The sequence below is a fragment of the Ranitomeya variabilis genome, chromosome 2, assembly GCF_051348905.1.
Source record: "Ranitomeya variabilis isolate aRanVar5 chromosome 2, aRanVar5.hap1, whole genome shotgun sequence".
Lineage (NCBI taxonomy): Eukaryota > Metazoa > Chordata > Amphibia > Anura > Dendrobatidae > Ranitomeya > Ranitomeya variabilis.
In genome coordinates, this window is record NC_135233.1 from 441,168,729 (window position 1) to 441,190,623 (window position 21,895).

At 45.8% G+C, this 21,895-nt stretch overlaps 1 protein-coding gene across 1 annotated transcript in view; it reads right to left on the reverse strand.

The window, feature by feature from the left end:
* Positions 1-389: 389 nt before the first annotated feature.
* Positions 390-21,895, reverse strand: part of API5 (apoptosis inhibitor 5) — a 28,837-nt gene continuing 7,331 nt past the window's right edge. Inside the window, exons 5-14 of the mRNA XM_077287106.1 lie at positions 10,894-11,045; positions 10,449-10,658; positions 10,258-10,362; positions 10,064-10,153; positions 9,288-9,469; positions 9,107-9,200; positions 8,902-8,958; positions 8,621-8,697; positions 1,715-1,851; positions 390-1,298 (exon numbers count right to left, since the gene is read on the reverse strand). Of these exons, the coding sequence (XP_077143221.1) occupies positions 1,219-1,298; positions 1,715-1,851; positions 8,621-8,697; positions 8,902-8,958; positions 9,107-9,200; positions 9,288-9,469; positions 10,064-10,153; positions 10,258-10,362; positions 10,449-10,658; positions 10,894-11,045 (1,184 nt within the window). The 3' untranslated portion in view covers positions 390-1,218. The remainder of the gene's footprint in view (positions 1,299-1,714; positions 1,852-8,620; positions 8,698-8,901; positions 8,959-9,106; positions 9,201-9,287; positions 9,470-10,063; positions 10,154-10,257; positions 10,363-10,448; positions 10,659-10,893; positions 11,046-21,895) is intronic.

Genomic DNA, 21,895 nt, shown 5'->3' on the forward strand with positions numbered 1-21,895 from the left:
CCAATAGTTGTCCCATAACGGACCACTCCCAATAACCACCCTACCATTTTAATTATCGCTACTGCCTAACTTCCCTAAAGCCAGACCATCGCCCAACTCTTAAGAACTGCATTTCGCCGTTTAATGCTTTGCTATTGCCTACGCAGCGCAGACTATCCTGCCAGAAAGACTTTGCTTGGCAGTGAGAAATATGATGCCAGAATTGGATCCGGAAGGAAACACAAATCTTCCTTTAAGACGTCACATACCTTATAAAATTATTCCTGGCTTTCAGCTGAATAAAAAAAAAAAAAAAAAGCACCAAAAACTTCATGTGTGGTGCCTGCTTCAGACGGGCACGTATAAGCAGTCATAACGGAAGCGCTGGCTCGCAGTAAAGACATTGCATGCAGCAGCCTAGGACTGATTTTAATATTGGAATGTTTCATGAGTGTTTATGGCGCCGGGTAACCTGAACATTAGGTTTCTAATTCAAGCCATTATAAGAAAAACAGAAAACAAGAACAGCTCTTGTCAAAGCCCAAAATGGTATTTTCCTACTTATAAAACACAAAAACAGCACACAGCGGTAACACTTCTGAAAAAAAATTTCCAAGGCAAAATTACAAGTAGGAAAGAAATACGTCCAAGCTCTCGTATACACAATCATGGGTACATTATACCCCCCCAAAAATAAAAATAATTAGAACCATAGCTTGAGGGGGAGGGGGGAAAAAACTTCTTATGTCCCGCAGCTTTACCATAAAATAATAAATTAAATAAAAAATTAAATTGGACAGAACAAAAAAGTGAGATGGAAGGAGACATCTAGTGGTACCTTATGCACCGATCCTTGTGATGAAGGCATATTTTGACAATAAACCAAAAAAAAAAATAATGTATTGAAATTAAACCTTTCTTTAAAAGGATTTCTGCACCCCCCTTTGAATTATGGATGTCAAAACCAACTGGAAAGTTCAGGAGAATGTCCTCAAGCCATATGGTAAATGCTAGAGTTCTGGTCTTATGCAGCGAGTATTAGCAGTTCTGGATCCTTGATGTGAGGCGTCGGGGTTTGTGGATGAAAATGCAGCAACGTCTGTATACAAAAAAACGGTAGGTACATACAAAGGTATAAAGAACGCTTTTCATGATAAAAAGTCTGCTGCCGTTGGCGAGTGATCAGCAGTCCATCCTTATGACAGTGATTACTGCAGGTCGTCTTCTAGCCGATGCACATCAATAAACTCTGCCTCGGCTGTTATTCCCGCGTCCTCCCCAACCTCTCCCCCGGCCTCCGCGAAATCCTCCTCTTTGTTCTGCAAGATGAAAATATCAAATAATTAGGATTCAAAGTCAGAATATACCGGTGTTTTATACTTTAAGGTGTTGCTTTAGAATATTTTTAAAGATTTCTATACAATGCTGGATGCAATAGAAAGCACTTCTTGGATGAACGACTATGTTTTTATGGGCCTTTTTACATGGTGCTAAAGAAGGCACTGTGCACAGGATCCTCAGGGGCGTGTCTTTAGGCTGCTTTGCATTGTTACCCTGCAATCCATTGACGAAGTTCATAAAAAGTAGCACTAAATACAAAGGACCGTAACTCTGGAACTGTATGGTGGAGCAGAGGGAAGAAAGAGTAAAAACTGTCCATTTTCACCTGGTGACGGGTCCTTTAAGTTCCAGAGCTGGATGTATACACCGTCACATGTTCACAAATGATACTCACCATAAGAGAAGTTTCCCAGGCTTCCACTGTATTTTCCGCTAGGAGGATTGTAGATCTGTCTCGAATCTCTCTTTGGTCCTGAAATTATCTTCTTCGGAGGGGAACTAGATGAAGTGTCTTCACTTGACCTCTTTTGTCTAAAAAGGGTAGAAAAAAAAGTGTAAAACATCACATATCGGAGTGTAGAATCTAATGACATAGGAGTAAACCACAAAGTATGGAATCCAATGTCACCATCACTCAGGTGAGATCTGACAGTGGGGGTGCCAAAAAGATATATAGATACCCTGTGTATATGGCAGAAAAGGAGATTTTTGTGTACTCACCGTAAAATCTTTCTCTTAGCCTCTAATTGGGGGACACAGGACCATGGGCGTTATGCTGCTGTCCACTAGGAGGCGACACTATGCATAATCTGAAAAAGATTAACTGTGGCTCCTCCTCTGCAGTATACACCCCTGGACGGCATCAGCCTTCTCCAGTTTTGTACAAAAGCAGTAGGAGGAACGTAACATGAATAACATAATTATGCCTGTAAGAAGGCAACTATGTACGAGCTCAAGAAAACAATATGAGAACTCAACAGTTACAACGGCCCGGAAAGGGCAACAGGGTGGGAGCTGTGTCCCCCAATTAGAGGCTAAGAGAAAGAGATTTTACGGTGAGTACACAAAAATCTCCTTTACTCTGTCGCCTCATTGGGGGACACAGGACCATGGGACGTCCTAAAGCAGTCCCTGGGTGGGAAGCAATGGATGAATATTGTGCAGACAGGCCCCTATACTTAGGGCACCGCCGCCTGCAGGACACATCTACCCAGGCTCGCGTCCGCTGAGGACTGGGTATGAACCCTGTAGTGTTTAGTAAACGTGTGTAAGCTAGTCCAAGTGGCCGCCTTACACACCTGTTGCGCCGAAGCCTGGTGCCGAATGGTCCAGGAGACCCCTACCGCCCGTGTAGAGTGTGCCGTAATACCGCCTGGAAGAGGAGAATTCTTAAGGCGGTAGGCCTCTTGTATGGTGGATTTGATCCACCTGGCAAGGGTAGCTTTGGAAGCTGGCAGACCCTTGTGGCCGCCTTCCGGAAGGAGGAAAAGAGAATCAGACCTCCGGAAGGACGCAGTCCTAGACACGTATATACGCAATGCCCTGACAAGGTCAAGCGTATGCAGAGCCTTCTCCACTCTATGAACCGGAACCGGACAAAGGGATGGTAGTGAAATTTCCTCATTGAGGTGGAAGTTGGACACAACCTTCGGAAGGAAGGATGGGACCGTACGAAGAACTACCTTGTCCTGGTGAAAAGCCAGGAAGGGCCGTCTGCAGGAGAGTGCTGTCAGTTCAGACACCCTGCGCAGCGAGGTGATGGCCACCAGGAAAACCACCTTCTGGGAAAGAAGGCGGAGCGGGACCTCCTTAAGGGGTTCGAAGGGTGGTTCCTGCAATGCTGTTAAGACCAGGTTGAGGTCCCACCTTTCTAGTGGTCGTCTGTAGGGGGGAACCAATCGGGAAACCCCCTGAAGGAAAGTCCTTACTAGCGGCTTGGTAGCAATGCGCCTTTGAAAAAGCACTGAGAGGGCTGACATCTGGCTCTTAAGCGAGCCCAATAACAGCCTGGCCTCCAGAACTGATTGGAGAAAACCAAGTACTTTGGGTAGGGAATAAGGGAGTGGGATCTGGCCACGAGATTCGCACCAGGTAAAGAAAGCTTTCCAGGTACGGTAATAAATCTTGGCAGAGGCTGGTTTCCGTGCCCTGATCATGGTTCCAATGATGTCCGTCGAGAGCCCTGCCTGGGTTAGAACCCAGGTCTCAAGGGCCACGCCGTCAAATTGAGAGCCCCTGAGTTCTGGTGGTAGAACGGGCCTTGCGATCGAAGATCGTGGCGGTTGGGGAGACGCCAGGGGGCGTCTGCCGTGAGTTGTACGATGTCGGCGTACCATGTGCATCTGGGCCAGTCCGGTGCAATTAGGATGGTTGGAACTCCCTCTTGTTTGATCTTCCTCACCACTCTGGATATCAGGGGGAGAGGTGGAAAAATATACAGAAGCTGGAACTGGGTCCAGTCCTGAACCAGAGCGTCTGCTCCGAGCGACCGCGGATCGTGTGTTCTGGCCATGAAGTTGGAGACCTTGGCAATGAAGTGGGATGCCATTAGGTCCACATCCGGGATCCCCCAGCGGAGACAGATCTGGTGAAAAATTTCGGGATGGAGAGACCACTCTCCAGAGTCTATTCCTTGTCGGCTGAGGAAGTCGGCTTCCCAGTTGTCCACACCCGGAATGTGGACCGCCGAAAGAACCGACCCTGTGTCCTCCGCCCAGCGGAGGATGTGTGACACTTCTCGCATCGCCTGGGTACTGCGGGTCCCCCCTTGGTGATTCACATATGCCACAGCCGTGGCATTGTCCGACTGTATTCTGATGTAAGAGGCTGCCAGTAAGTGATGGAAGGCCCTCAATGCCAGAAGGATGGCACGAATTTCCAGGATGTTTTTGGGCATGGTCGCTTCCACTGGGGACCACTTGCCCTGTGCCCTGTGGTGTAGGTGCACCGCACCCCAACCCGTCAGGCTCGCGTCGGTGGTCAGAACCTTCCATTGACCTGTGAGAAAGGATTTCCCCTTTGCTAGCGAGGTTGACTTGAGCCACCAGTGCAGGGACCTCCTGGTTGACGACGTTAGCTGGAACTCCCTGTCGAGAGAAAAGGGATTCCTGTCCCAGGACTTGAGAATGGCTAGTTGGAGAGGTCTGGGGTGAAACTGGGCAAATGGGACCGCTTCTATTGATGCTGCCATCTTGCCGAGGACTCTCATGGCAAACCGGAGAGATCGAGGGGGTTTGCGGAGGAGGGTGCGAACTGCTAGTCGGAGAGCCAGTGCCTTGTCCTTGGGAAGGAGCACTAGACCCCTGGACGTGTTGAGTAACATTCCCAGGAAGGTCAGGGACTGACTCGGGGTTGGTGATGACTTTTGTAGGTTGATTAACCAGCCCATGCGACTGAGAGTATCGGTTGTGATTGAGACGCTGAGCTCGCAGTCCTTGAAGGTGGGAGCCTTGATGAGTAGATCGTCCAGGTATGGAACGACTACTATGCCTCCGGAGTGCAGGACGTCCATGGTGGCTGCCATGACCTTGGTGAACACTCTGGGAGCCATGGCGAGTCCGAAAGGGAGAGCCACGAATTGGTAGTGGTCCTGGCCTATTGCGAACCTGAGAAACCTCTGATGGGCAGGTGCAATGGGTATATGCAGGTATGCGCCTTGTATGTCTATGGAGGCGAGATATTCTCCCTTCTCCATGGACGCAATGATGGACCGAAGGGACTCCATGCGGAAATGACGGACCCGTACATATTTGTTGAGCTGTTTTAGGTCTAGTATGGGCCGTACGCTGCCTCCTTTCTTGGGAACTACGAACAGATTGGAGTAGAACCCTCGGAAGCGGTCGGTCGTGGGTACCGGTACTATGACTCCTGCTTGAAAAAGCGAGGAGACCGCTTGGTGGTAGGCACGAGCCTTGGCTGGCGGTTTTGGGGGGACAGAGAGGAAGAATCGGTCCGGTGGGTTGGAGGTGAAGTCTATTTTGTGTCCGGAAGACACTAGTTCCCTGACCCACCTGTCTTCTGTAATAGGCAGCCAGACTTGATGAAAGAGCAAAAGTCGGCCACCTACTGGTGTGGTGTCTTCCGGAGTCCGTGAGTCATGATGAGGAGAAAGTCTGAGATTTTCCTCCTCTGGGCTTAGGCTGGCCTGCTTTTGACTGCCAGGTCTTGTCCGACCTTTGCGTCGATCGTGAGTTGTCCCTGCGTGGGGAACGGTTACGATTTTGTGCTGGACGCGAGACGGACCAGCCGGAGGAATTCCGAAAGGATCGGAATCGAGTTTGGTTACGCTTCTTGTAAGTGCGTTTAGGTTTCAGTTGGGGAAGAGAAGTACTCTTACCCCCGGTGGCGTTGGATATCATAGTGTCCAACTGTTCACCGAAAAGTCTCCCACTGAGGTAGGGGAGGTGCGTGAGGGACTTCTTTGAGGCTGCGTCCGCTTTCCATTCCCGCAGCCAGAGGATACGCCGAATCGTGATGGCGTTTGATGCTATCCCCGCTACTCCCCTTGCTGAATGCAATGCTGAAGAGCTGCATGGAGCATGTAGTCTGCTACAACTGCTATTTGAACCGCTTGGTCCGACAGCTCAGGAGCGGATGCTTGGAGAGCTTGTAAATTCTTTGCCCAGGCCAGAATGGCCTTGGCAGCCCAAACTGAGGCGAACGCGGGAGCCAGGGATGCCCCTGCTGCCTCGAAAATTGAACGAGCCATGCGTTCTACCTGCCGGTGTGCTGCGTCCCTGAGGGTTGAGCTATCTGGCAGTGAAAGGAGGGTCTGTGCTGCTAGCCTAGAGACTGGGGGGTCCACTTCAGGTGGATCTGTCCATTCCTTGGTGTCCTTCTGTGGGAAGGGGTACCTCGCCTCCAGATATTTGCGATTAGCGAATTTTTTCTCAGGCTGTGAGAGCTGCTTTTTAAGGATCGCCCTAAACTCTGGGTGGTTAGAGAAAACCTTAGGCGGCTTCAGAGGTCCTTCAAAGGAAATCTTATGTTCTGGGGCCTCTGGTGGCGGATCAGAAATGTCCAGCACCCGATGGATGGATGAAATTATGTCCTCAACTAGCGCTGTATTGCTAGGAGGGATTGAGATCAGGGACCCCTCCGTTTCTCTGTCTGAGTCAGAGTCGCAGATGCCTTCCGAATCCTGTGTATCACTGAGGCGTCCCCTGCTGAGTGGGCCAGGGAGGAGGCCTTCTCTGGTCGGGGATTGCGGAGATCTGCATTGTCTGTCCCTGGAATGGGAGAGGAGGCGGCGGCTTCAGCTAGGCCGAAGCCGGGGCCTAAATTAGATGCCTGAGGCCCAGAAGGGCTCCAGGCCGGCGCGAAAGTCCGGGAGGGGGACGGATCTGAACCGGACCCCTCCGGATTTAAAGGCAGGATGGCGGTGGGGCTATAAGCGGAAGGGGGAGCCCGGTTGGGGTCTCCCTGAGGCAGTATAGAGCTGGTGCTGCCGCAGAGACAGGGGCGCAGGGAGCCCTGTGTCTGTATGTGCCATGCCTGCATGCACTCCCCCCGGCCCCAACAGGAGCCCGCAGCTGGGCTGGGGTCCCTGGATGCAGGCGCAGTGTGCTGTCCCATTGCTGGGAGCTGTAGAATGCTGCCTGTACAGGCCCTACCTGAGGTGTCTCAACTAGTGTTGAGCGATACCGTCCGATACTTGAAAGTATCGGTATCAGAAAGTATCGGCCGATACCGGCAAAGTATCGGATCTAATCTGATACCGATACCAATACAAGTCAATGGGACTCAAGTATCGGACGGTATCCCTGATGGTTCCCAGGGTCTGAAGGAGAGGAAACTCTCCTTCAGGCCCTGGGATCCATATTACTGTGTAAAATAAAGAATTAAAATAAAAAATATTGCTATACTCACCTTTCCGACGCAGCCTGCACCTTACCGAGGGAACCGGCAGCCTTCTTTGCTTAAAATGCGCGCGTTTACTGCATTCCGTGACGTCACGGCTTGTGATTGGTCGCGTGCCGCCCATGTGACCGCGACGCGACCAATCACAACAAGCCGTGACGTAATTTCAGGTCCTGAATGCCTAATTCTAGGCATTCAGGATTTGAAAATTACGTCACGGCTTGTGATTGGTCGCGTCGCGGTCACATGGGCGGCACGCGACCAATCACAAGCCGTGACGTAATTTTCAAATCCTGAATGCCTAGAATTAGGCATTCAGGACCTGAAATTACGTCACGGCTTGTTGTGATTGGTCGCGTCGCCGTCACATGGGCGGCACGCGACCAATCAGAAGCCGTGACGTCACGGAAGGCAGTAAACAAGCGCATTTTAAGCAAAGAAGGCTGCCGGTTCCCTCGGTGAGGTGCAGGCTGCGTCGGAGAGGTGAGTATAGCAATATTTTTTATTTTAATTCTTTATTTTACACATTGCTATTAATCCCGATACCGATTCCCGATATCACAAAAGTATCGGATCTCGGTATCGGAATTCCGATACCCGCAAGTATCGGCCGATACCCGATACTTGCGGTATCGGAATGCTCAACACTAGTCTCAACCTAATACCCCCAGAGGGGGATAGGGAGGGTGCTGTTGTCACCTTCAGGGGCCTTTATCCTCGCCTCGACCTCAACCCAGAAACAAAAAGGAATTGGGGAAGGAGGGGGGGGGGGGGTCTCGACTTCGAACCAGCACCCGAGGGACTGGGGAAGGAGCAACATGGGGAATAGCCATCTCTACTTCAACTGGGCACCCCATAATAGGGGGCCGAGGAAGGAGCCATGCCGGGAGTCTCACAGGAGACCCTCATTTCTTCATCTGTAATCCCGTCGGAAAAAAACAGAGTAAAAATCTTTTAGGTGTGCCTCCTATGCGACACTAAGCAAAAACTGGAGAAGGCTGATGCCGTCCAGGGGTGTATACTGCAGAGGAGGAGCCACAGTTAATCTTTTTCAGATTATGCAGTGTCACCTCCTAGTGGACAGCAGCATAACACCCATGGTCCTGTGTCCCCCAATGAGGCGACAGAGTAATTATGCAGCGGGCATTGATTAGATTTATGTCCAACCTTTGGAACACATTGTGCAGAAGACAAAGCATCATTCGTGCAGGGTGACTGCCATCACCAGCAAGAGATCCTAACTAAAACAAGGATATTTGGTCTTTTCTAGTTGGTGACTGCATATGAAAACGCAAATAATTGCATTGTTCGCCATCATGGCAGTAGAACAGTGGCGGAGACACAGCAATGTAGTGTAACATCAAGGACGAGGTGCAATACTTATAACCAAAAATACAAAAAATAAGAATTAAATAATGACAGCAATCTCTGTCATACCCACCCAACGTCTGTCTTCTGAACTGGCTTCCAAGACAACGTCACCGTGCTCTTATAGGATGGAGGGTTATGGAACAGATCCTAAGGGAATACAATAAATTATAAAGACATGTGACAAAGCTCCGATGGCAGAAAAAAAAATTAAACATTTCAATTTGCTTCTAGCAAGGGTCTAATGGCATTTTTTTCTTTGCTGCCATGCAATGAAAATGTAGTAAAATGAGGGGTAAGTATTTCTGAAAAACAAAGAACTGCATATGTAACCCAACAGGATCATAGGCTTACCTTGATCAGCACATTAATATTGTTTGTTATTTTTAGGGCTACCACTTTGATCTTGTTCTGCAGAGATAAGAACATAATACACAAGGTATGAAAACATGGATAGAATCTTCAAAGGGGGGGGGGGAAATCAGGATAATTTGTCAATTAGTAATTACTAACAAGGCAGACAAACAAGTTTTGCAAAAAAAAAAAAAAATTTTTTTACCTCTTCTGTTTTTAGAGAATCTCCAGTTTTTCCCTGCAGAGCCAAGCGGAGCTGCCTGATGTAGACCTGGAGTCCTCTGGCGAAGTACTGTAGCCTGCAGAGCAAACATTTACTTTAGACCAGATGACATAACACAATTTAACCCTCTAAATTCAGACCTATATCGTGATTCAATACTGACCGGATTTTGAAGTCTTTCAGTTTCTCTGCATTGACTTTGCCGATCAGAAAGTCGGGCATTTTCCTTCCAAGCTGATGGAAGCTGAAGAGTAAGCATTCGACGTAACTGAACTGAAGTTTCGGCTCTTCATTTGCAGAGTTCTCCCCATTTTCTGCTTCTTCGGGTGGAAGAGGCATGTACTCCTGGAAATAAATAATTAAAAAGGTGTAAAGAGCAATGACGGGACAGATTAGATTTCAAAAGTCCTGTGTTTTTTCAAATCGGGATTCTGGTCCTTATACATCAGAATAGAACTATTTATTTTTCCCTCTGACTCTAAGACAATGTTTTTAATCCTTTATTCTCATATATAGTCATATCAGAACGTCGGTAGACACAAAATCCCGACTAGTGGTATAAAAAAAAAAAAAAAAAAAGCAGTACGAATGCTATTTTTTTAAACACCATGAGTCTTAGATCACAGACATCCTCCGTTCCCAATGACTCATAAAATGCTTTAGCTTCTATGGACTATATGCAGATTCTCAACTCATTCACATAACATTATAATCTCCTTTTACTTTGGTCTGGTTGTACTTTTCCCTTAATTGTAAAATTGCTGTGGAATATGTTAGTGCAATATAAATAATTATTTTTGAGACCAGGCAGCCATTGACCATTATGGTCAGGTAAAGACTTAAAGTGAACATCCTTTAGAAAAGGGAACGAAACAAATTAGAAAAAAAAAAGGATATAGAAGATACCCTCTTGAATAAAAGAGGAGTTTAAATACATACCAGCAACTTATCAAAAAGCTTGTTCAAGTTCGATTCTAATTTGTCCATGTCTCCACAGAAGGAACTCATCTCAGCCAACAGCTTCAATACCTTAAGAAAAAAAACAAAACATTTCATACTTATAAGGGGCACACTACTTCTTACACTACAATCTAGACAGAATTGATTACTGCCAATCACCGGAGATAAGTTACCTCCAACTGGACATCGATGCCCTCGGCTGGACTGGTCAGGGTGTTCAGGATGGGGAGAACGTGCTCACAGAAGTGGGTCACAAACTTTGTGGAGTGAACGTTTTTCTACAAAAGGAAAGTCAGAATTATTATTTGCAGAGATAATACTCGTCAGGAGGTTAGACAGCCTGTCACCACCACAGCACACTTACTGAAAACAGCGGCACTGCCTGGCGCATACACTGGAGCAGGCGATCCACGGAATCGGGGTCTGCAGGATTGAGCGGGGTCTGCTGCAGTCCTGCCTGTTCAGACACTAAATCCACCAGCTGCTGTCTGCCGCTGACCGTCTGGAGGTTTTTCAACGAAGAAAGAATTTTCATAAACAGGACGAATTCTTCTCCCGTGACGTCGTACAGAACCTAAGGGACAAGACGTAATTAATAATCGTCATGGCTGTTTAATACCAAGTCAAACAGGCAGATGCACTCCCACTGCGAGGCACAATGTAGTGATGTCTCAGGATAGACATTGTTGGTATATTGCAATGATGTTCCAAAAATGAGCGACTGGCCACTGCCCCCTATCGTGCATGGATGATTCTTTTCTGCAATAAACCTAGATGACACCTTTTATTACCAACGAGTATACAATTACCTTCTTGGATTCAGAGAATATAAAGTCATCCACTTCTTTAGTCATAACATCGTCTGGAAGTGTTTTCAGCTTAGAGGAAAGGAATTTAATGGCTCGTTCACGAACTATATCTTCTCCCTGAAGGATCTGACTGAACAAACCTCCCAATGTGCCTGCGTAAGACAAAACAAAAACATCTTAATATGTAGAATGCTTCAAAACCTAAAAGGATTTGTCCACCTTTGGTGGGAATTTTTTATTTTTTAACTCCGATGCATGCTTATGGGTCTGAAAAAAATAATTCCAAAAATTGGACTTCATTAAAAATGTTACACCATTTGGCTTTTACAGGCTTGTCGTTTTCCTAAAAAAAATGCAATTTTGATGTGTTCTGTGGTCACAAGTCAGCCGAGAAGAGGTCAAGAAAAGATGGACAAGAGTTACCAACTCCCTTGTTGGACTGTGATAGCGGGCTGACTGACAGGTTCTCCGTCAGCTCATTCTACGGACCAGCAAGAGACAATGCATCAAGTGGCTATAGAAGGCAAACTACGCACAACTTTGTAATTAAACCCAGTTACAAAAATAATTTAATTTCAAGCTTTACTTATAGACATTTAAGTTATAAAAAAAAAATAAATCAAAAAGGTGGACAAAGTAAAATGTAAAAGAAAAAAAAAAAAAGCCGTACTGATAGTACAATAAAGGTCCAAAGAGGCCTAATGGACAAAATATAAACCAAACAAACAAATATGGACCACTGAGCAGTAAATATTAAAAATCGTTAAGACATTTTTATTGAGAAAATAATATTTATTTATATAGCGTCAACATATTCCGCAGCGCTTTACAGTTTAACAGTTTCAAACACAACAGTCATAAGTAACATTAACAATACAATAATTAAAGCGAAATAAGAGGACCCTGATCGTGAGCGCTTACAATCTACAATGAGGTGGGGAGATACAAAGCACAGGTGTGTATTTACAATGGTGTATTTACAATGATGGTCCAGCCATCTTCAGGGGTGGGGGATAGATGGAGATAGTGAATGGGCTACACACACAAATATAAAATGAGTTTGATTAGTGAACGTGGTAGGCCGCTCTGAACAAATGTGTTTTGAGCGAGCGCCTAAAACTATGCAAGTTGTGGGTGGTCCTAATATCTTGGGGTAGAGCATTCCAGAGGATTGGCGCAGCACGGGAGAAGTCTTGGAGTTGGGAGTGGGAGGTACAGGTAGCGCAGAGGTTAGTCGAAAGTTGTTTGCAGAGCGCAGCAGTCGGCTAGGCCGATAGACAGAAATGAGGGAGGAGATGTAAGGGGGCCGCACTGTGGAGACCTTTGTGGGTGAGAACAAGTGGCGAAGAGCAGACGCGTCCGAGTAACGATTAGCCAGATGGACGACCCTGGCTGTGGCATTAAAGATGGACTGGAGAGGGGAAAGTCGAGTGAGGGGGAGGCCAATTAACAGAGCGTTACAGTAGTCCAGTCGGGAGTGGATCAGGGAGACAGTGAGGGTTTTAGTTGTTTCAATGGTGAGAAAAGGGCGGATTCTAGAGATGTTCTTTAGGTGTAAGCGGCATGAGCGGGCAAGAGATTGTATATGGGAGGTGAAGGAGAGATCGGAGTCAAACACAACACCCAGACAGCGTGCCTGCTGCCAGGGTGTTATTATGTTGAGGGATATGTCAGATTTAGAGAGGTTAGTAGATGGCGGGAGCAGAAGAAGTTCAATTTTGGAGAGGTTGAGTTTCAGATAGAGAGCGGACATGATGTTGGAGACTGCAGACAGTCAGTGGCGTTCTGTAGTACAGCGGAGGTAAGGTCAGGGGATGACGTGTATAGTTGTGTGTTGTCAGCATAAAGATGGTACTGAAAGCCAAATCTGCTGATGGTCTGTCCAATTGGGGCCGTGTAGAGGGAGAAGAGAAGGGGGCCAAGGACTGAGCCCTGAGGTACCCCGACAGTGAGAGGAAGTGGAGCCAGAGAACAGAACACTGAAGGAGCAGTCAGAAAGGTAGGAAGAGAACCAGGAGAGAGCAGTGTCCTTAATGCCAAGTGACTGGAGCCTAGAGAGTAGGAGAGGGTGGTCAACAGTGTTGAAAGCTGCAGAAGGGTCGAGAAGAATGAGCAGAGAGTGGTCACTGTTACGTTTTGCTGTCAGAAGGTCATTGGTCACTTTGATGAGTGCAGTTTCAGTCGAATGTAGGGGGCTGGATACCGGACTATGAAGGGTCTAGGAGGGAGTGAGTGGAGAGGTAACGGGTAAGGCGGGAGTAGACCAGGTGCTCCAAGAGTTTAGAGATGAAGGGGAGATTGGAGACCGGTCTGTAGTTATTTGGGCAGGATGGGTCGAGAGCGGGTTTCTTTAGTAATGGAGTAATGATAGAGTGTTTGACGGAGGAGGGGAAAATGCCAGAGGAGCGGGAGAGCTTAAAGATTGTAGTTAGGTGAGTTGTGACGACTGGAGAGAGAGACTGGAGGAGGTGTGAGGGAATGGGGTCGGTGGTGCATGTAGTCGGACGAGAAGAGGAGAGGAGCCTGGAGACTACTTCTTCTGTGATGGGATCGAATGTGGAGAGTGAGCCAGGGGAAATGCAGGGAGGGATGGGAGTCACTGAACTTTGTGATTGGGAGTGGTTTTCCTGACGGATATTGTCTCTTTTCTCTAAAAAGTGGGAGGCCAGGTCATCAGCACAAATGTCTGTGATAGGGGCTTGTGCTTTTGGCCTGAAGAGGGAGTGAAAGGTGTCAAAAAGTTTCTTGGGGTTGTTGGCTAGTGAGGAGATCAGGGTGGTGAAGTAGGTCTGTTTGGCTAGGTGAAGGGCAGAGTTATAGGTCTTTAACATAAATTTGAAGTGTATGAAGTCTTCTGGTGTGCGTGTTTTCCTCCATAAGCGTTCAGAACACCTAGAGCATCGCTAGAGAAATCAGGTTTGCGATGTGAGCCAGGGCTGTTTCACTCTGTGTTTGGAGGTTCAGAGGGTGAGGAGCGCTACTTGGTCCAGGGTGCTTCTAAGAGTGTCATTGAAGTGATGTACTACCAGATCAGGACAGGAAAAAGAAGAGATTGGGGACAATGATGAGTGTAGGGAGTCTGAAAGTGTATGAGGGTTAATGGCATGTAGATTTCTGAATGTGTGGTAGGTAGGAGTGTGCTGGGGTGGGCGAGGATTTGTGAGTGTGAAGGAGAGAATGTTGTGGTCAGAGAGGGGAAGCGGTGAGTTATCTAGGTAGGAGATAGAGCACAGCCGGACAAAGACCAGGTCAAGGGTGTTACCGTCCTTGTATGTCTCAGAGGTTGAGAGCTGTGAGAGGCCTAGAGAAGTGGTAAGTGATAGAAGCTGCAGATGTGGACGTTGGTCTATTTATGGGGATGTTGAATTCTCCGAGGATAAGGGTTGGTAGTTCTGAGGACATGAAGTGCGGCAGCCAGGCAGAGAAATGGTCCAGGAAGTGGGTGGGTGAGCCTGGGGGCCGGTATATGACCACTACTCTGAGGGAGAGGGGACGAAAGAGCCTGATGGTGTGGACCTCAAATGAAGGGAATGAGAGTGATGGAGCTGGGGGGATGACCTGGAAGGTGCATTGTGGGGGGAGAAGTATGCCGACTCCACCACCATGTCTGTTTGTAGGAATGTATGTATTACTAAGATGTATTAAAAAAACAATAATACACCAAAAATAAAGTGGTAGTGACACCTAAGTGCCACGTCCAAGTCGGTTGGTTACATATATCAAACCAGTATAGGCAGAATATAGTAGTACGTGATTTTGTCTATACAAATAGAAATACGATACACTTTACTGATCCCTTGGGAAATTATGGTATCACAGCAGCACAACTTAAATCATAAAATGAATTACATAATTGACATGACAGTGGAGTTGACAGAAGAAAATTATACATTAGAATAGAACATACACAACGAGTGAACTGAAATGTAGAGAAATAAAGTAGACATTCACCTTGATGATTTAACCCTAATGTTATTGTTGTACAATCCCATAGCAGTTGGCACAAACGATTTCCTGTATTTTTCCTTCTTACACCTCAGAAGTATTAGCCGCTTACTGAAGGTGCTCTTCTGTCTCATGAATAGCTCATATAATGGATGTGCAATATTGTTCATGATTGCCATACACTTTTTCAGAGTTCTTCTCTCCACTACCTCCTCAAAAGAGTCCAGATTGCAGCCAACAGCAGAACTTGCCTTCTTGATAATCTTATTCAGCTTATTAGCATCAGAGGCCCGCACACTACTGCCCCAGCATATGATTGCAAAAAAGATGGCACTTGCCACTACAGACTGGTAGAACATTTCTAACATTTTGCTGCACACATTAAAAGACCTCAGTTTCCTTAGGAAATACAATCTGCTCATCCCCTTCTTGTAGACAAACTCTGAGTGGCATCTCCAGTCCAGTTTGCTATCCAAATGGACCCCCAAATATTTGTAACTCTCCACCTGCTCTACCTCCTGACCAGCAATAGTGATCGGTAAGCATTCCAACTTAATCCTGCTATAGTTGGCCACCAACTCCTTAGTTTTCTTAACATTTAGTTGTAGATAGTTACCATTGCACCAATCCATGAAATTCGACACCACCCTTCTGTATTCCTCATCCCCATGATCTCCCCTAATACATCCCACAACCACGGAGTCATCCGAAAATTTTTGAAGGTGGCAAAGATCGGATTTATACTGAAAGTCTGAAGTATACAGTGTGAAAAAGGGCGCAAGCACCGTTCCCTGGGGGGCACCTACACTGCTCAATAATCTGCTTGACACAACTGCTCCCATCTGTACAAACTGTGGCCGATCAGATAGGTAGTCAGTTATCCAATTTCTCATCCCCTCCTCAACCTTCATATCAGTCATCTTTTTGTGTAGTAAAAGTGGCTGCAGGGAGTTAAATGCACTCGAGAAATCGAAGAACATCGCTCGCACCATGGTTCCGTCAATCTCCAGAAATGAATGTACACTATGTAACAGAGAAAGAATAGTGTCATCCACCCCCAATCTATGTCGGTAAGCAAACTGAAGGGGATCAATAAAAGCTTTGACCCTTGGTCTTAAGTGAGCAAGCACTAATCTTTCCAAGGCCTTCATAGCGTGAGATGTTAAGGCTACAGGACGATAGTCATTTAGGGTTGCAGGAGAAGAAGTCTTGGGTACCGGCACCAGACAGGAAGTTTTCCATAACACAGGTACCCTCTGTTTGTAGACTTCCGTTAAATAGGCGTGTAAAGACAGTACACAGCTGGTCTGCACACACTTTAACCCCTTCCTGACATCCGACGTACTATCCCGTCGAGGTGGGGTGGGCCCGTATGACCGCCGACGGGATAGTACGTCATACGCGATCGCGGCCGGGTGTCAGCTGATTATCACAGCTGACATCCGGCACTATGTGCCAGGAGCGGTCACGGACCGCCCCCGGCACATTAACCCCCGGCACACCGCGATCAAACATGATCGCGATGTGCCGGCGGTGCAGGGAAGCATCGCGCAGGGAGGGGGCTCCCTGCGGGCTTCCCTGAGCCCCCCGCAGCAACGCGATGTGATCGCGTTGCTGCGAGGGTCTTACCTCCCTCCCTGCAGCTCCCAGACCCGGATCCAAGATGGCCGCGGATCCGGGTCCTGCAGGGAGGGAGGTGGCTTCACAGACGCCTGCTCAGAGCAGGCACTGTGAAGCAGCCTGCACTTTCCTCAGATCGGTGATCTGTCAGAGTGCTATGCAAACTGGCAGATCACCGATCTGTATTGTCCCCCCCTGGGGCAAAGTAAAAAAGTAAAAAAAAAAATTTCCAAATGTGTAAAAAAAAATAAAAAAAAATATTCCAAAATAATGAAAAAAAAAAAAAAATATTATTCCCATAAATACATTTCTTTATCTAAATAAAAAAAAAAAAAACAATAAAAGTACACATATTTAGTATTGCCGCGTCCGTAACGACCCCACCTATAAAACTGCCCCACTAGTTAACCCCTTCAGTAAACACCGTAAGAAAAAAAAAAAAAAAACGAGGCAAAAAACAACGCTTTATTACCATACCGCCGAACAAAAAGTGGAATAACACGCGATCAAAAAGACTGATATAAATATCCATGGTACCGCTGAAAACGTCATCTTGTCCCGCAAAAAACAAGCCGCCATACAGCATCATCAGCAAAAAAATAAAAAAGTTATAGTCCTGAGAAAAAAGCGATACCAAAATAATTATTTTTTCTATAAAATAGTTTTTATCGTATAAAAGCGCCAAAACATAAAAAAATGATATAAATGAGATATCGCTGTAATCGTACTGACCCGAAGAATAAAACTGCTTTATCAATTTTACCAAACGCGGAACGGTATAAACGCCTCTCCCAAAAGAAATTCAGGAATTGCTGGTTTTTGGTCATTCTGCCTCACAAAAATCGGAATAAAAAGCGATCAAAAACGGTCACGTGTCCGAAAATGTTACCAATAAAAACGTCAACTCGTCCCGCAAAAAACAAGACCTCACATGACTCTGTGGAGCAAAATGTGGAAAAATTATAGCTCTCAAAATGTGGAGACGCAAAAACTTTTTTGCTATAAAAAGCGTCGCTGGTTTCACACTTGCGTTTTTGTCTGCAGCGTTTTTTGCACAAAAAAACGCATGCGTTTTTTCCCTATATTTAACATTGAAAATGCATGCGTTTTTTTGTAGACGTTTGGTCGCGTTTTCAAACGCATGCGTTTTTTTTCTGCATGCGTTAATTTTCAGAAATACAACCTGCAGTATTTTCTTGGTGTTTTTAAGCACATGCGTTTGTTTGCGTTAAAAACGCATGCATTTTTATCGAAAAAAAACAGAAAACACACTGAAAAGCCACCCACCACCATCAAGGTGATAAAGGGATCCAAACCCTAACCCTAACTCTACCCCTAACCTCACCCCTAACCGTTTAATGAACATTTTCTGACAGTCATAGTGCCACGTATTTCAGTGCCACGTATTTCAGTGCCACGTATTTCAGTGCCACGTATTTCAGTGCCATGTATTTCAGGGCAACGTATCACGTATTTCAGTGCCACGTGTTTCAGTGCCACGTATTTCAGTGCCACGTATCACGTATTTCAGTGCCACATATTTTAGTACCACGTATTTCAGTTGCACGTGTTTCAGTGCCACGTATTTCAGTGCCACGTATTTCAGTGCCACGTATTTCAGTGCCACGTATTTCAGTGCCACGTATCACGTATTTCAGTGCCACGTGTTTCAGTGCCACGTATTTAAGTGCCACGTGTTTCAGTGCCACGTATTTAAGTGCCACGTATCACATATTTCAGTGCCACGTATTTAAGTGCCACGTATTTAAGTGCCACGTATTTCAGTGCCACGTATTTCAGTGCCACGTATTTCAGTGCCACGTATTTAAGTGCCACGTATTTAAGTGCCACGTATCACATATTTAAGTGCCACGTATTTAAGTGCCACGTATTTAAGTGCCACGTATTTCAGTGCCACGTATTTCAGTGCCACGTATTTCAGTGCCACGTATTTCAGTGCCACGTATTTCAGTGCCACGTGTTTCAGTGCCACGTGTTTCAGTGCCACGTATTTAAGTGCCACGTATCACATATTTCAGTGCCACGTATTTCAGTGCCACGTATTTCAGTGCCACGTATTTCAGTGCCACGTATTTCAGTGCCACGTATTTCAGTGCCACGTATCACGTATTTCAGTGCCACGTGTTTCAGTGCCACGTATTTAAGTGCCACGTATCACATATTTAAGTGCCACGTATTTCAGTGCCACGTATTTCAGTGCCACGTATTTCAGTGCCACGTATTTCAGTGCCACGTATTTCAGTGCCACGTATTTCAGTGCCACGTATTTCAGTCACGTTTAGGGTTAGGGTTAGGGGTAGGGTTAGGGCTAGGGTTGGAGGTAAAGTTAGGGTTGGGGCTAAAGTTAGGGTTGGGGCTAAAGTTAGGGTTGGGGCTAAAGTTAGGGTTGGGGTTTGGATTACATTTACGTTTGGATTAGGGTTGGGATTAGAATTATGGGTGTGTCAGGGCTAGGGGTGTGGTTAGGGTTACCGTTGGGATTAGGGTTAGGGGTGTGTTTGGGTTAGGGTTTCAGGTAGAATTGGGGAGTTTCCACTGTCCAGGCACATCAGGGGCTCTCCAAGCGCGACATGGCGTCCAATCTCAATTCCAGCCAATTCTGCGTTGAAAAAGTAAAACAGTGCTCCTTCCCTTCCGAGCTCTCCCGTGCGCCCAAAAAGGGGTTTACCCCAACATATGTGTTATCAGCGTACTCGGGACAAATTGAACAACAACTTCTGGGGTCCAAGCTCTCTTGTTATCCTTAGGAAAATAAAAATTTGGGGGGCTAAAAATCATTTTTGTGGGAAAAAAAAGATGTTTTATTTTCACGGCTCTGCGTTATAAACTGTAGTGAAACACTTGGGGGTTCAAAGTTCTCACAACACATCTAGATAAGTTCCTTGGGAGGTCTAGTTTCCAATATGGGGTCACTTGTGGGGGGTTTGTACTGTTTGGGTACATCAGGGGCTCTGCAAATGCAACGTGACGCCTGCAGACCAATCCATTTAAGGCTGCATTCCAAATGGCGCTCCTTCCCTTCCGAGCTCTGTCATGCACCCAAACAGTGGTTCCCCCCCACATATGGGGTATCAGCGTACTCAGGACAAATTGTACAACAACTTTTGGGGTCCAATTTATCCTGTTACCCTTGTGAAAATACAAAACTGGGGGCTAAAAAATCATTTTTGTGAAAAAAAAAAAGAATTTTTATTTTCACGGATTTGCGCTATAAACTTTAGTGAAACACTTGGGGGTTCAAAGTTCTCAAAACACATCTAGATAAGTTCCTTGGGAGGTCTAGTTTCCAATATGGGGTCACTTGTGGGGGGTTTGTACTGTTTGGGTACATCAGGGGCTCTGCAAATGCAACGTGACGGCTGCTGACCAATCCATTTAAGTCTGCATTCCAAATGGCGCTCCTTCCCTTCCGAGCTCTGTCATGCGCCCAAACAGTGGTTCCCCCCCACATATGGGGTATCAGCGTACTCAGGACAAATTGGACAACAAATTTTGGGGTCCAATTTATTCTGTTACCCTTGTAAAAATACAAAGCTGGGGGCTAAAAAATCATTTTTGAGAAAAAAAAATATATATATTTTCACGGCTCTGCGTTATAATCTGTAGTGAAACACTTGGGGGTTCAAAGCTCTCAAAACACATCTAGATAAGTTCCTTAGGGGGTCTACTTTCCAAAATGGTGTCACTTGTAGGGAGTTTCAATGTGTAGGCACATCAGGGGCTCTCCAAACGCAACATGGCGTCCCATCTCAATTCCAGTCAATTTTGCATTGAAAAGTCAAATGGCGCTCCTTCCCTTCCAAGCTCTGCCATGCGCCCAAACAATGGTTTACACCCACATATGGGGTATCAGCGTACTCAGGACAAATTGCACAACATTTTTTGGGGTCCAATTTCTTCTCTTACCCTTGGGAAAATAAAAAATTGGGGGCAAAAAGATCATTTTTATGAAAAAATATGATTTTTTATTTTTACGGCTCTGCATTATAAACTTCTGTGAAGCACTTGGTGGGTCAAAGTGCTCACCACACATCTAGATAAGTTCCTTAGGGGGTCTACTTTCCAAAATGGTGTCACTTGTAGGGAGTTTCAATGTTTAGGCACATCAGGAGCTCTCCAAACGCAACATGGCGTCCCATCTCAATTCCAGTCAATTTTGCATTGAAAAGTCAAATGGCGCTCCTTCACTTCCAAGCTCTGCCATGCGCCCAAACAATGGTTTACACCCACATATGGGGTATCAGCGTACTCAGGACAAATTGCACAACATTTTTTGGGGTCCAATTTCTTCTCTTACCCTTGGGAAAATAAAAAATTGGGGGCGAAAAGATCATTTTTGTGAAAAAATATGATTTTTTATTTTTACGGCTCTGCATTATAAACTTCTGTGAAGCACTTGGTGGGTCAAAGTGCTCACCACACATCAAGATAAGTTCCTTAGGGGGTCTACTTTCCAAAATGGTGTCACTTGTAGGGGGTTTCAGTGTTTAGGCACATCAGGGGCTCTCCAAACACAACATGGCGTCCCATCTCAATTCCAGTCAATTTTGCATTGAAAAGTCAAATGGCGCTCCTTTCCTTCCGAGCTCTGCCATACGCCCAAACAGTGGTTTACCCCCACATATGGGGTATCAGCGTACTCAGGACAAATTGTACAACAACTTTGGGGGTCCATTTTCTCCTGTTACCCTTGGTAAAATAAAACAAATTGGAGCTGAAATAAATTTTGTGTGAAAAAAAGTTAAATGTTCATTTTTATTTAAACATTCCAAAAATTCCTGTGAAACACCTGAAGGGTTAATAAACTTCTTGAATGTGGTTTTGAGCACCTTGAGGGGTACAGTTTTTAGAATGGTGTCACACTTGAGTATTTTCTATCATATAGACCCCTCAAAATGACTTCAAATGAGATGTGGTCCCTAAAAAAAAATGGTGTTGTAAAAATGAGAAATTGCTGGTCAACTTTTAACCCTTATAACTCCGTCACAAAAAAAAATTTTGGTTCCAAAATTGTACTGATGTAAAGTAGACATGTGGGAAATGTTACTTATTAAGTATTTTGCGTGACATATGTCTGTGATTTAAGGGCATAAAAATTCAAAGTTGGAAAATTGCAAAATTTTCAAAATTTTCGCCAAATTTCTATTTTTTTCACAAATAAACGCAAGTTATATCAAAGAAATTTTACCACTAACATGAAGTACAATATGTCACGAGAAAACAATGTCAGAATCGCCAAGATCCGTCAAAGCGTTCCAGAGTTATAGCCTCATAAAGGGACAGTGGTCAGAATTGTAAAAATTGGCCCGGTCATTAACGTGCAAACCACCCTTGGGGGTGAAGGGGTTAAGGACACGTGAACTGAGTCCATCAGGTCCTGCAGCTTTACCAATGTTCAGTGACTTAAACTGCCTCC